Genomic DNA, 14,730 nt, shown 5'->3' on the forward strand with positions numbered 1-14,730 from the left:
AATTTGTACCAGAATCCATAACCACATTTAGTCTGAGCATTTCATGGATATTTTAATATGGAATGAGTCTGGGAGCAGGTGAAAGTTAAGAAGGATTCAGGGAGATGTGCCAATCAAAACAATTCAAATTTATTAAAATAAGATATGAGTAACTCCTTTTTTTTGTTTAATATTTTTCCCTGCCATGGGCTTTTGGTCTGGTATGCTGCATTTTTCCTTATTCTAGACTGAAACCCTTGGTAGCATTCAATTGTGGAATTGTCATACAACCTTCTGACGCATTATGTTAGAGATTAAACAGGCACAGAAGTGAATTTCAGTGAGACCAAATCTCCTTTTTGAAAGTCACTGTAGATAACATAAAATTGTTCCGTGTGATTATATATTCCAGAGCAAAACTGTGTCAAAAATCCACGCTGAGAGATTTCAGAGTTTTTCACTGAGATCATCAGAAATGTGAATCTGTCAGTTTGAGTTGGCATGTTTATCTAAATTATAAAACAGGTTCAAAGGACTAGCCCTGAGCAAAAGCAGGAGTGTGAATTTATGAGCAAGATGTAGCTCAGAGCAGGATAATATTCTTATAAAATCACAGGAAGGTAAATTGAGAGAAATTCATGTGTTTGCCATGAGTTAGTGCTAGATCACAGCAAAAAGTAATGCTGCCAGGGTGTGTGTTGAAGTCTGCTCAAGAAGTTTGAGTCGTTGTGGCCATATGTACTTTTCACATCTGTGTTTTGGCCTGGAGCTATGGATCCTGATCTGGTGGAAGCTGTAACTTTCTTTCTAACATGTGACAGACTGGGAATCTCTCCTCTTACTGCCTGGCATTGATGTGTGTGAGAAGGGTTTTTAGGTCCTGAGGCAGGTCTGGAACCCAGAGCTGAGACTGAGGGGTAGGGACCACACCCATTGCACCACAAGACCTCACTGTGGGTAATGTCCAGGCTATTAAACAGTGAAATATGTCATATGGTATATCCTCACCATGGCACATCTTGGTAAAAGATACCGTAGGTAGATTTGTTGCCACCACCTCTTTCCTTGTAAGGATCAACAGAGCCTAGCAGGTCTAGTGTGGTAGAGAACAACCAGCTTGTAATCTGATAAGAAGAAAGGCTCTTGTCTTAAACAAATAGTTTATTGCAGACATTAACTTGGTAAAAATTACATCACTATGGTACACATTATTCGTGAGATTGCAGTGTTAGGACTTACTCCTTCAAGATTCAAAACTATTCTCCCATTTATGTTCATATAGAATCATAGAATCCCTACTGTGTGAAAGCAGACCATTTGGCCCATCAAGTCTACACTGACTGTCCGAAGAGCATCCCACCCAGACCCACCCCTATCCCTGTAACTCTGCATTTCTTATGGTTAATCCACCTAGCCTGTACATTCCTGGACACTATGGGCAATTTAGCATGGCCAGTCCACCTAACCTGCACATCTGTGGACTGTGGGAAGAAACTGGAGCACCGGGAGGAAACCCACATAGATACAAGGGTGACATGTTGGCTAGTGCTTAATGCTGTCCTCAGAATTAACCCTTTCAAAGCCTAATGGATTTATACAACAACATAGAGCACAAGTAGACTAAACCATGGACATGAAGCATTATACTAAGCTTTGATGTGCCCAAGACTGCACTAATTCTGCCTATACATACATACCAATGATGTTGATTTTATGTTCCTGGTTTTTGTCAACTTTTTCTCATTGTCTGAAAAGGGAGGGCAGGAAGAGATCTCGTGATTCATCAGGCCTGCCCTTCATGCACTTAAATGTGGAAACATCTTCTCTACATTTCCCTTATGAAACCAGTTCGCTCGTCCATTATCTGTCTCTTTCCGCAAGAAAGGAAGCTCAGCCTATTCAATCTGATTAGGCCTGGCTCGTAAACATTAGCATGTTGTCATCCAGATCCCATTAAGTTAACAGTGCTTAAATGCATATATTCTAATTTTAGCTGTTTTGAGTAGGTGGCAAGTAGGCAAAGCAAGTAAACCTTATTCACTGATAGACAATGGTGATAATTAACATTGATCCTCCATCGTTAGCAGAGTATCTGTCTCAGTGCTCTCTGTATTCTTCCTTGATGACGTTAGCCTGGTAGCTTGATTTTCTGGAAGTCTGATCAAGAATTGTTCAGCCATATTTTCTATTAAGTGTTATTTTAACAGCAGCATTAACCAATTTCAAATTAAAGTGTCTAACCGGGAAATTGGTGTTAATGTTGGGAAAACCTAAGTCAATTTCTTGCAAGTAATGATTAACTATTGAACAATGTCCAGAATTACTTTCACAATTTAATCATCATGTAATTACTGTTTATGATGTGGAAACGTTGAAATTTGCAGTTGCTATCACTTCCTGCATGGCTCTGAGTAACTCAATAAAGCTGCAAAATTTTTCCCTTGAAAGTAAAGGCTGATGCAAAGTTGGAGAGTTGAACAGCTTTGGGTTCATGGCGTGTCTTATTTGAGAAGGGGTTCCTTGAAGAGCAGGGCTTTGTAAGTTAATGTTCATCTCCTTTACCATTCTTGTGTTCACAAGAGATCCTAGGAGAAATTGAAAATTGAAAACTGCTGATTTTTGTTTTTAGCTGCTGTTCACCCCTAGGCCTAAACAATATCACTTATATCCTTTGCAAGTTTACCAGAATTAAAAACCTTGTTAAATATTATAGAAAGTCAATATTGCTAAAATGAACCTAACCATAAAGCTGTATCAGGTGATTATTGTAATATTGAGTGGTGACTCAATTCAGTTTAGGATTTTGTTGGAAAGGTTAATCATGGTATGTTTCTGCTTGCAGCTGATATACCTGCCACCACCTTGGGGAGATTGTCAGTCTTCAGCTGTCAACACTGACTTTTTCCCAAGCTATAGCATCACAGCTTGTAGGATTGACTGTGAAACAAGGTACCTCGTGGAGAACTGCAACTGTCGAATGGTACATATGCCAGGTGAGCGGGAGCCCAAGTTTCTGCTTTTACTGTTTCACAATCTTCTGAGTGGCATTCTGGTAGTTATAAAATAAATTGAAATAATAATTGTGCTGCTTTATAGGCTGCAATATCCAGGTTTGAGCTGTGATGTGGCAAGTACCATTCATGTCACAAAGATACCAGGCAATGACTATCTCCAACAAGAAAGAATCTAATCATCACTCCTTGACATTCAATGGCATCACCTTTACCTAGACCCCCACTATCTACATCTTGCCAACAGATACTGAACCACTACTTGTATTTGTATTGCAGCTATAAGAGCGGGTCAGAACCTCTCAACATCAAGAAAACATTCCACTTTATCTTTCTTATGTCCAAAGTGAAAAGTCTTGTGTTGAACTCTGTCTGTCAGAGAGTTGCTCATTTATTTAGTTGGCTTTGTGCTTCATGCACTCATCTACACACCCTCTTTGCTAATTTATTTTTACAAATCCATAACTTGTGCAAAAGATGTTTCAGTTGCTGGAAATGTTAAACCACTGAATCCAATACATGTTTGGAATTCATTAAATCTATACTTAGATTAGCTACAGTGACCCGGGATCCTTTATTCTCACTTGACAGTTAGACCATAGCAAACTTTAAGAATTGCATTTATAGTCTGCAGATTTGATGATTATCCAAAGTTCACAGGATTGTGATCTAAGATGACAGTTATTACATGGATTTCGAGAGCTCTGTGTACAGCACAAGGATGGTTTGGATCAAAGAATATTGTATCTTCAGGGTAAAGTAGATGAATTTCTGAAACTGGGGAAGATCCAGAGCTATGAGGAGAGAAGAGCAATGGGATTAGTTTTGGATTGACCACTAATGAGCAATTTCCAGGAAACTGGGATCTGCCTGTGTTATAAAAATCAATGCATCTGAACCAATCACAGAAACTGGACTGCCACAGTGAAGAAACAGATGTTTTATATTTTTCTGTATCTAAAATGATCACAAGAAGATCATGGAATATTCAGAGTTTCAGATCATTCTATGTTGTTCATTGCAGGTGATGCACACTACTGCACTCCGGAACAGTACAAGGAATGTGCAGAGCCGACATTAGGTGAGTTGGTTCCCCTTCAGCTTGTTAGACTGGGCATAATACTAGGCATTAACAACAATAATATGCAATTTTATAGTGCTGATAACATTAGTAAACTCACAAGGCACTTTCACAGGAGTGTTATCAAATTTGGCACAGAGTTGCATGAAAAGATATTAACACAGGTGTTCAAAGGCTTGGCCAAAGAACCAATATTGAAGAGTGTCTGAAAGGAAGAAAGAGTGGAAGAGAAGCTGAGCGATTTAGGGAAGGAACTCCAGAGCTAGGAGCCTTGGTTAGCTGGAAATACAGCTCAATAATGGAGCAATTCAAATCAGGAATGTTCCCGAATTCAGAGTTGGAAGAGCACAAATAACTTGAATGTTGTGGGGTTGGAGGAGATTGCAGAAATAAGGAAGGAAAAGCCCATAAGATATTTTAAAAACAAGACTGAGAATTTTAAAATGAAGGTGTTGCTTAATGGGAAATCAATGTAGAAAAGGGAACATGGGGTGATGGGTGAACAGTGAGGCCCTCACGACAGGTCCCTCAGCCCGTCAATACATGTGGATGACAAAAATTAATCAATCTCAGAATTAAAATTTACAGTTGCCCTAGCATTAACTGTTGCTTGAGAAAGTTAGTCCAGAATTCCTCATCCTTTGATGGTAAGGATGGTTTTCTCATTTCACTTGTGAAAGTGATGTTTTTAGTTTTTAGATTATGCCTCCTTGTCCTAGACTTTAACCAGAAGAAGTAGTTTCTCTGTATCTATTTTGTTCACCTTGATGCCTTGAAAGCTTTGAATAGTGTTCAGCTTTGACAGTAAAGAAAGAATTACATTTGTATATTGCCTTTCGCAACTACTAGATGTGCTTTACAGCCAATCAAGTACTTCTGAAGTATAATCATTTTTGTAATACAGGAAACATGGCAATAAGTTTGCACTCAGCTGATTTTTTGTGAGGTTGACTAAGGGATAGATATTGCCAAAGAGACTGGGGACAATGCCCCTGGACCTCTGCAAGATAATAACCTGAGATATTTCATAAGTAACTGAGAAAGTTCACAGGGCTTTGGTTTAATATCGCATCTGAATTTCAGCACCTCTCTCACTCAAGTTTTAGCACTGATTTTTGGACCCAAGTCCTGGAATGTTTGTTCAACCTGGAACTTTCCTGACTCTAGTTAGAATGCTTCAAACTGAGCCACGACTGATACAAGTGCAAGATGCAGACAAATGTGCCTTATATGATTCAGTCAATTCTAACAGGTTAAACAACCAACAACAATGTGATACGAAAGCAGAAATTGCTGGAGAAACACAGCCGTTCTGGTAGCATCTGTGAATAGAAAGTAGAGTTAAGGTTTCAAGTCCAATGATCCTTCTTCAGAATTGATGGTAAATAGGAAAAGGTGGGATTTATGCTGATACACAGGGTGTGTGATAATGCCTCTAGGATAACGGTTAAGTCCAATTATACTAATGAGACTGATGTCAGTGATGGCTGTTGACAGGGAGAAATGGAATATGTACACATGGAACTGTGACCAAGCCTATACAGTTATGGAAACACTCCTTCCTACCCAGTTATGTATATAGTTAAAGAGGTTGTTGTTCATTGTTATGAGGAGAAATTCACCTGTGTCTGCAACCTCAGTAAGATCCTACCACAATGACCAGATAATCTGTTTTGTGATATTGATTGAGAGACGAATATCGACCAGAACACAAAGGACAATTCACTTGTGAGTTTGAGTTCAGGACTGAACAACACAACAACTTATACCTATGTAGTGCCTTCAGTGCTTTATAGAAGCATTATAAAATGAAAGTATGACATCCAAACACAAAAGATATGTTAGGTGACTAAAAGCTTAGGTATATTTTGAAACATGTATTAAAGCAGGTAGATCAGATAGAGAGGTGAAGATATTCAGGGAGAGGATTCTCAAGTTAGGGGCCTAGACAGCTAGAGGCATAGCCATCAGTAGTATTACATGAAAATGCACGAGAGGCCAGATTTAGAGGAGCACAGATATCCCAGAGGGTTGTAGGACTGGAGGAGATGACAGATAGGGAAGGGCAAGGCCTTGACAAGAAAAACAAGGATGAGAATTTTTAAATTGAGATATTGCTTGACTGAGGTCAGCCAACACAGAGATGATTTGATTTTGATTTTGATTTTATTATAGTCAAATGTACCTAAGTACAGTGAAAAGTTTTGTTTTGCGAGCAGCACAGGCAGATCATAGCAAACAAGGACATACAGATCATAGGGTGCTTAGACAGAGCAAGGCATGCAGGGTATGGCTGCACAGGAGGTGCACAAAGCAAGAACAACATTAGAAAGACCAACATTATTTGAAATTAGAGAGGTCCATTCAGCAGTCTAATAACAGCTGGGAAGAAGCTGTTCTTGAACCTGTTGGTGTGTATGTTCAGGCTTCTGTATCTCCTGCCTGGTGGAAGGGGTTGGAATATGGATCTTGATATGAGTTAAGATATAGGCAGCAGACTTTAAGAAGGAGGAACTTGGAGAAATTTGATCTGGTGAACAAGGGGCAATAATACAGATGGTAGGCGCAGCTGATGTATACTCTCAATTACGATTTTGGAAGTGCAGCTGTAAATGAATTGGAAGAAGGCTATTTCTGGGAACACACACACACAAGCATGTGCAGTTAGGAACAGAACGGGGCAGATGAATTGAGAGCAATACAAAGAAGCAATCAAAGATGGCCTTACCTTAATTTGATTTGATTTATCTGTTGCAATGTGTAGTTTATGACAAAATACAGTAAGAAATGTTGTATAGTGTCACCACTCTCCAGTGCCATCTTAAAATAGAGAAATATAAATCAAAACATAGAATATAAAGGCAGAAAAATAAAGAAATAAGGTTCAACTCTACAGTCCCTCTTGTCAAGTGCTCAGCCATGGATGTGGAGCCATACCTGTGACTGAAGTAGTAAAAGGAAAAGCAAACCAAAATAGAATTGTGAAGCTAAAGGGGTGATGGTGCATATGGCTTTGGGAGTTTTTTTTATGAAGAGAGAGATTAAGGAAGGAGAGTGAATACAGAAATAATTTTATCAATTGAGATGAAGGTTGAAAGCAGGAAGAATGAGAAGTGACTTAAAGCAGAGACGGTGGAGTGCCAGTGTTTGTTATGCATCCTTTATTGACCTTTATCCAAGTGGTTTCCACAGCTTTTTCAGAGGGCAGTTAAGAAGAGTCAAATTACTGTGAGTGTGGAGACACCTGTCAATGGGACCGGGTGTGAATGACAGGATTCCCTCTCTAAAAGGTATTAGCAAACAAAAATTATTGATTGTTTCATGGTCATCATCACTGGGAATCATTTTTAATTCTAGATGCATTGAGTGCATCCAAATTGCACCAGCTGCCATAGTGGGATTGGAATCATCTCCCGAAGACATTACCTTTGACCTCTGGTTGACTAGCCCAGTGATATTACCATTATATTACCATCTCTTATTGATAGCATTTTCAGGGTACCTGGATCAGTAAGATGCTTGAAGAGGACTGGGGGAAGTGGATCTAGATGTCATTGAGGACCAAGATGAGGAGAACATTTTTCTTCAGCGAGTGATAAATCTTTGGAATTCCATACCCTAGAGAACTACAGAAACTTTCCTATTGAGTGTATCTAAAGTAGTGGTTGATAATATTTTGATTATCAGTAGTGTAATAGGTTATGGGGATAGTATAGATAAAAGGTCATGAAATGCTTGATCAGCCATGGTCTTATTAAATGGTGGAGCAGGTTTGATGGGCTGAATGGCCTACTCCTGCTCCTATATTCCTATTTGGTGGTCAGAGCCACACTTCCACAGCGATCGTCTGGACAAATGGCGAGAGGTCTAACCAACTTGCGTGGCTTCATTTAGTGGCAAGGTGTCATCAACTCTTAATCAGATTTCCATCAAAACACCATGACATTTATGCAATCCTACATAATGAACTCATAGATAGTGAAGGCCTCGATCTCAGATAAAGGGACATTCTGGAAGGTGGTGTTGGGAGAGGTGATCTACTGGTAGAGCTAACCCTGGGGAGGGGTGAAATGGATGGGAAGGAGATTGACAGGATTAGCCATGGCTGGTTTCCAGGGGTTTAGTGGGATCTTTGGAGGGTGCCGAGAGAAAGACAGCAGATTTATTTAAGAGGGATAAGCACATGATTCTGGCAGGAATGTTGGAATAGATTTGACAGGGCAATATATCTAATTTCCTTGCCAATGAAACAAGGTATGATGACAAGATAAGAAAACTCATAAAGATGGAAGTAGGAGAAATGGGTTTGGATCTGTGCATGTGACTGGATGCAGAGAAAACTCCAGTTACACACACCCAATTAAAAATATTAGGAGACCTAAATTCCAATCTGGACTAGAAACCCTATTTTTGAACCTAATCAAACAAAATAAAACACATTTAGCTTCTTCTAATCTTCCTGAACCACTGTCTGATGGAGGGCCTTCAGAACCACCACACTACAGCAAACCCTGGATGGTGTAATACAGAAAATCCGCACAGAAATCACACCCTCTTTTACTGGTATTCTGGTAAGTAAAGAACTTAAATGCCTAAAAGCTTCTTTGAAAGTCACAGAGTAAAGGTAGGTATGTAAGGATGAGATGGATAAGGGTGGATAAGTTAAGTGGGTAAGGGGACAGGGAAGTTAGGTAAGGGGATAGGATACATAAGGGAATAAGTGGGTGTGGTAATTGGCAAGAATTTAGGGCAGCAGGAGAATAGGATGGTGGAGGGGTAGGAGTCCACATATAGGTGAATGAGAGGTGAGTGGAGTGGGCATTGGGTGCAGGGTGGCCAGTGAGTACAGTGGCTGTAGGATAGGGTGTTAGGCAGGAGTGTTAGGTGGGTGAGGTGGATACTGTGTTAGGTGGGTCAGGAGGAGTTGTCAGGTCAGAGGTGAGTCACGTTGAACCGAGTGTCAGGCGGGGTCAGGGGATGGTGTTGGTTTGGTTCAATGGGTAGAACAAGAGTAGCCAAGAGTGTGAGGGGGTGGGGGCTAGTCTGAAATCAGGGTTAGGCACAGGGTTGAGGAGAATTTTGTTTAACAGTTCCTGGTTAACAATCCAGATAAGCACCTCAAAATTCAAGTCTCAGTTTAAGATATTATTATTGGAGGGTCCCAGACAGCATTCAGACTTCCTGGACAATTCTCAAGGAGTCTTTGTGTTGGGACTTCCAGTGCAGTTAGAAACCTCAGACTATTCAGAGACTGGGCTGGAATGTTATAGACAGGAAACATTCAGTGCAAGTACAGAGTTAATGTCAAAAGTCCCATTGTGAGTAAAAGTTGACTTGGGTGAGGCAGAGGCACCATTGGGCATCCAATGAATTATCCAAGTTCAGAAATGAGTGTGACAGTTGAGCAAAGACTGGAAATTATTCAAATGGCAAGGTTTAAGAGAACGTATGAATGAAAGTTCCTCTGTGGGAATGGAGATCCAGGAGATGTGCAGAATGTTTGAAGCCAGAAGAGGACTGCAGCTAAACTTGGTGTCAACTCAATTCTAAGAAGTTTGTATCTGGTTTCAGTTTGTAGCTGAACCTTCGAACCAGCGGACCAGTCACAGGGCCAGCAGTGAATTGCCATGAAGGAGGGGTTGTCAGCTGATCAAATTTACTTTAAAATGTAAGGTCAGAGGTCACACCATGTTATAGTCCAACAGGTTTATTTCAAATTACAAACTTTCAGAGTGCTGCCCCTTTTGTCAGGTGAAGTGAAGAGAAGCATACAGGCACAGAATTTACAGGCAGAGAGATCAAAAAACTGGTGTGAGTGGAGCGTCGACGGGCAGAATAACAAGTCTCTGTAGGTGATCAAAAGTGTCAGACAGTGTGAGTAAAGTGACAACAGCTGAATAGCAAGTGAAGGGAAAACCTATAATCCGATTAATCAGGGCAGAGAGATAATTACAAAATATTAAAAATAAGGTGGTGTTGGAGACAAACCAAATGGCTGGAATAACATGATAAGTATAAGAGTTGCATGCCAAGGGTCTAACCTAATTAACAACAAGTACCTATTAATTAAGGTGGAGAGATCATTACAAGTTATCAAGTGATGATATCAAATCAGGGCAGTAGGGAAGGTTTTGCAAATACAGAACAGTATGGTGGGGTTACATATAGCGCGACATGAACCCATGGTCACGGTTGAGGCCATCTTCATGGGTACGGAACTCGGCTATCAGTTTCTGCTCGGTGATTCAGCATTGTTGTGTATCTCAAAGACCGCCTTGGAGGACACTTACCCGAAGAGAGGTGGCTGAATGTCCTTGACTGCTGAAGTGCTCCCCCATTGGGAGGGAACTTTCCCAACAATCTGGTGATTGTTGCGCGGTGTCCATACATCTGTTGTCATAGCGTCTGCATGGTCTCGCCAATACACCGTGCCTCAGGGCACCCTTGCCTGCAGCGTATGAGGTAGACAACATTGGCCGAGTCACATGAGTATCTGCCGTGTACGTGGTGGGTGTGATGGTCGTTTCCATGTCGATGATCTGGCATGTCTTGCAAAACTTGCCGTGGCAGGGTTGTGTGGGGTTAGGTGGGGCAGAGGTGCATTAGTGCACCACTTTAACATGTAAGCAGCAGAGCAGTAGATCAGGGACACATGAACTAAGCTTTATAAAATACAGTCCAAGAACATAGTTTTAATATCAAGAGAAGCCCAGAAGTTTGGAAGCTAAATTTGAAAAGGACACAGCCCTCACTAAGGAAAGCAAGAAGTTGGCGTGCTTGGGGGATGGGCCCTGCTGTTTTATCAAGCAGTTAACCTGCATATATTATAAGATGAAAGGGCACAGATCCCTTAGATGTATTCAGTAGTGTAGTTGCAGGATTGTTGTAAATATGCCAGAGCTTCCCTTTTAGTTGCTAACATTTCATAGCTTTCAATAAAGGTGATTACATCAGTGCAATACACAGTTATTATTCTAATTTAGTGCACCCACACTCCATTTCCTATTTTGAAAATTAAATTTTCAAGTGTTTACACACAGGTCCCTAATTTGTGAAGATGTTCTACATTATTATTGCACGTTACTAGCAGCAGAATTTAAATGGATAGATTAGATGTTGTTTATGTACTCATGCATGTACCAGAGCTTGTTTGAGGGCTGAGATGATGCAGGCAGATGATAAGTGAGTGAGTACTTAGCGATCAAGCAAACAGTTCCAATCTGGGCGCCTGACGCTGTGTGCAAAGTGTCCTTACAGCAGCCTCTCAATGTCAGTTGCTGATGGTTGCTGCAGTGCAGATCTGTGCTTCCTAAGTGTACTGTAAGTGAATCGGAGGGGTGCCATGATGATCACGAGGGTTTGGCAAATATTGGATGCCAGTCTCTACACAAGAGGGGTGTATGTGACTGGTGACCATGGAGCATGCCCTGAGATGTTGTTTCACCATGAACAACATAGAGGCTGCTCCCATCCAGAGATGAGCTGGAGTTTCCAAGTACCTGCTCTGACTTTCCTGTTGAGAACTCCTAATCTCTAACTTGTCAGCGCATTTGGTAAATCAGGCAGCTGTATATTAATGAGGTAAGTTGTGGCATAACCAATGTGTTTAACAAGCTGAAATCCCCCTTAATTGGTAACTTGCTGTTGCCTAGCAAGAAACTCACCTTGACACTTGGCAGATGCATAAAAAGATGTGAATTGCTCCCCTCATCGAGATAGTCTGGTGTAATTCTACTACAAATCTCACTGTGACCCACATCTTTCAGGTCCCTGTGAGATTCTGCCTATTAATTTTTAAGTTGATGCTGAGGTTGAAAGTTGTCCCTTTAGATTAAATTGATACTCTGGGATGGAAGAGATTTGTTTTTGAAGCTCTATACAAATGCATATTTATTCATGCTCTTTACTCTTTTTATCCTTTCTTCATCTGACAGAGAAATTGTCTAACAAAGTCTCTTCTCTGTTATGAAGTGTATGTAGTATTTAAACTGGCTACATTTTATTTATGCTATTTCAAATCCGGAATTATAAATTTGCAGAATGTTAGTTTGTGGAATGCCTTGTGGTAATGCACAGCCATCAACAATTTCTTTCAAGCCTTTGTTTGTTTTGTCCACCAGAATAATTGTATAAGTTTGATGTTTTTGCCTCTTTGCACCCCTTTTACACATCTGCTGTCTATAAATATACAGCAATACTCTGAGTAGACACCATACACAGGCACACTAACATAAAGGTCGAGTGCTGACACAGATTCACTTGTAGATCCAATTACAGCATCCTCTCCTCAAAGGTTAATTAAACCAAGAGCATTAATTAGCTATGAGTAGAAGGATTACAAGGTTATACAACCACCCCAATCTCTACTCATTACCATGTCTGAATCTGGTGTTAAATTCACATAAAATTATTTTTTAAATTTTCTTCTTACACGAAAATTGAGAGCACCAACATGACACTACCCGCATGCAATTTTTCCCCAACAGTTGAAAAAGCTGACAGAGACAAAGTCAGTAAAAGCTTTTTGTTCTGCAGCACTGCCTGTGAAGGTCACAGTAAATAAAATCATAACTTGTTATGCAGGTCCACACAGCTTACTCACTGAATAATCTCCCCACCTGTGTCAAAGACAAGGGAAAAAATAGTTGCAAATTCTTTCAAGAATAGTGTCTTTTTTTGACTTTTTGCAAGCTAGTTTCAGACAGTGTGTCATCTGCATTTTGCCAAACCTCGCTGTGATACAGGCAGGTGGACAGTCCATCAAGCTCAACATTACTTTTCCAGATGGCTTAAAGCCTTCAATTAAGAAGTACTTAGACAGTCATGACCACTTAGGATGAACAGCATTTCAATTTCACTGCTCTGCTTCATTTGCTTTTGGTCACTGAGGCAATAGTTTGGTTTTAAGTATTGGTAGCTTTATAATTCATTGTGATTCAGCATAGTCAGGAGGTCAGTTGGGAGTCACTTTATAAATGGTGTGTCAAGATTTATGAATGAGTTGAGCTTGTTTACCTGTTTAATCATAGGCAAAAGGAAGAGGGTGACCTTTTTTTAAAAGAACTTACAACACATTCTGGTAAAGAATATTATAAATGACTATCTTTAGAATGGATGTGTCCTTATGTGTCTTGTCTTCAGTTTTATTTTAAGAAGTGGACAGTAACATAACTATGGACATTTTGTTTGTTGTTGTTTATTTGCTGTTTGTCATGGCCATGATCAATATTGTAAAAGGTAAAGTCACCATAGTCTTACCAGACCACAGAGCTGTGCATTTATTAGAGAGAGATGACTGTTGGTGGTTTAACCTGAAGGTCAGTTGAGGGAGAGATTGAGAAGGAGAATCCTTCACGGTAACCTTGGCCAATGTGGGACTCAAGCTGTCGGCATCGCTACTTGACGAATGAGCCACCCAGCTATCGCAGCACCGACCCTAAAAGTACTGTTTAAATGCATTTTAGCAAGTTAGAAACAAAAAGTGAATGAAAACAGAGTACAATAAAAGTATTTTAATTAAAATACGGAGAGAGAAAGAAGGATGGTGATTGTTTAGCTAACATTGCTGATAGAAATTTCTGCCCTAGAATGTCTTGCTAGTGTGGCATTGACTGAACATCAACAATGTAAGTCATTGTGGGCTTCGTGATTCAGTACTTAGCAATGATTCGAAATCACTGCACAGTTTCTTTATTAGGAACTATGCTAAAATAACACACACATTTTACAGAAACCGTTTAACCGGTACACCAAAAATAGTGCACCCATCTCGTATTAATGTCTGAGTGTGCCTGTTATCTGGCAATAAACTAGAAGTGTTGGGAATGATCATTGGGCACAGAAAAGACAGGGTGAAGTGGGAGAGGTCACAGCAGAGTACAAAGATAGTCCTGTTCTTTAAGGCCAGCAACATCTTAATTAGCACACACATCACAAGAGACAGCAAATCTTCCGAAGTGTAAATTTGTGTATGAATAAGAACCGAAGAAGCAGCTATCGTGATGACAACGAATTTTTCTCGTTCACTTTACAGCCTTCCTGGCAAAGATGAATAATAATTGTCTCTGCAAGACACCATGTTATCTAACGCGATACAACAAGGAGCTGTCCATGGTAAAGATTCCTAGCAGGACCTCAGCAAAGTATCTTGAAAAGAAATTTAACAAGACTGAAAAATACATTTCGTAAGTATACGTTCTAATATTATGAACATTTTTGCTGTCTTTAGAAAATAAGGCAGCAATTTCAGATCTCATCCATAGCCTGAAAATGTGACCATGTTTTCATTTATAATCAAGGTCTTTTCTTCATCAAGATGGAGTCTCTTATTTGCCTATAAAAACTCGTGCAATAGATTGCCACAAGACAAACTACATCTCCATCAAAGCTTTCTCTTCTTCATACATATATCACTTTTGCAACTAGTTAATATTCTGTTAATGATCCACCAGTCATTTCATTCTCTTTATTTCCCAGTGTCATCCTGTTCTTTCCTCTGTGCCAGTTGACAACATTCCCATTTTATCAAGCTCATAATTAGACAACTGTTTGCTCAGTTGGCTGGACATCTAGTGAGTGTTGCCAACAGTCTGAGTTTAATTATTGAATTGGTTAGTGTTGCCATGAAGGGCTTTCCTTCCCAACCTCACCCCCGTATCT

At 40.1% G+C, this 14,730-nt stretch overlaps 1 protein-coding gene across 1 annotated transcript in view; it reads left to right on the forward strand.

The window, feature by feature from the left end:
• Nucleotides 1-14,730, forward strand: part of asic2 (acid-sensing (proton-gated) ion channel 2) — a 416,856-nt gene that overhangs the window by 348,512 nt on the left and 53,614 nt on the right. Inside the window, exons 4-6 of the mRNA XM_048614808.1 lie at nt 2,822-2,972; nt 4,015-4,071; nt 14,105-14,255. Coding sequence (XP_048470765.1) covers nt 2,822-2,972; nt 4,015-4,071; nt 14,105-14,255 — 359 coding nt within the window. The remainder of the gene's footprint in view (nt 1-2,821; nt 2,973-4,014; nt 4,072-14,104; nt 14,256-14,730) is intronic.

This window comes from Rhincodon typus, chromosome 30 (genome assembly GCF_021869965.1).
Source record: "Rhincodon typus isolate 14 chromosome 30, sRhiTyp1.1, whole genome shotgun sequence".
NCBI classification, from domain to species: domain Eukaryota; kingdom Metazoa; phylum Chordata; class Chondrichthyes; order Orectolobiformes; family Rhincodontidae; genus Rhincodon; species Rhincodon typus.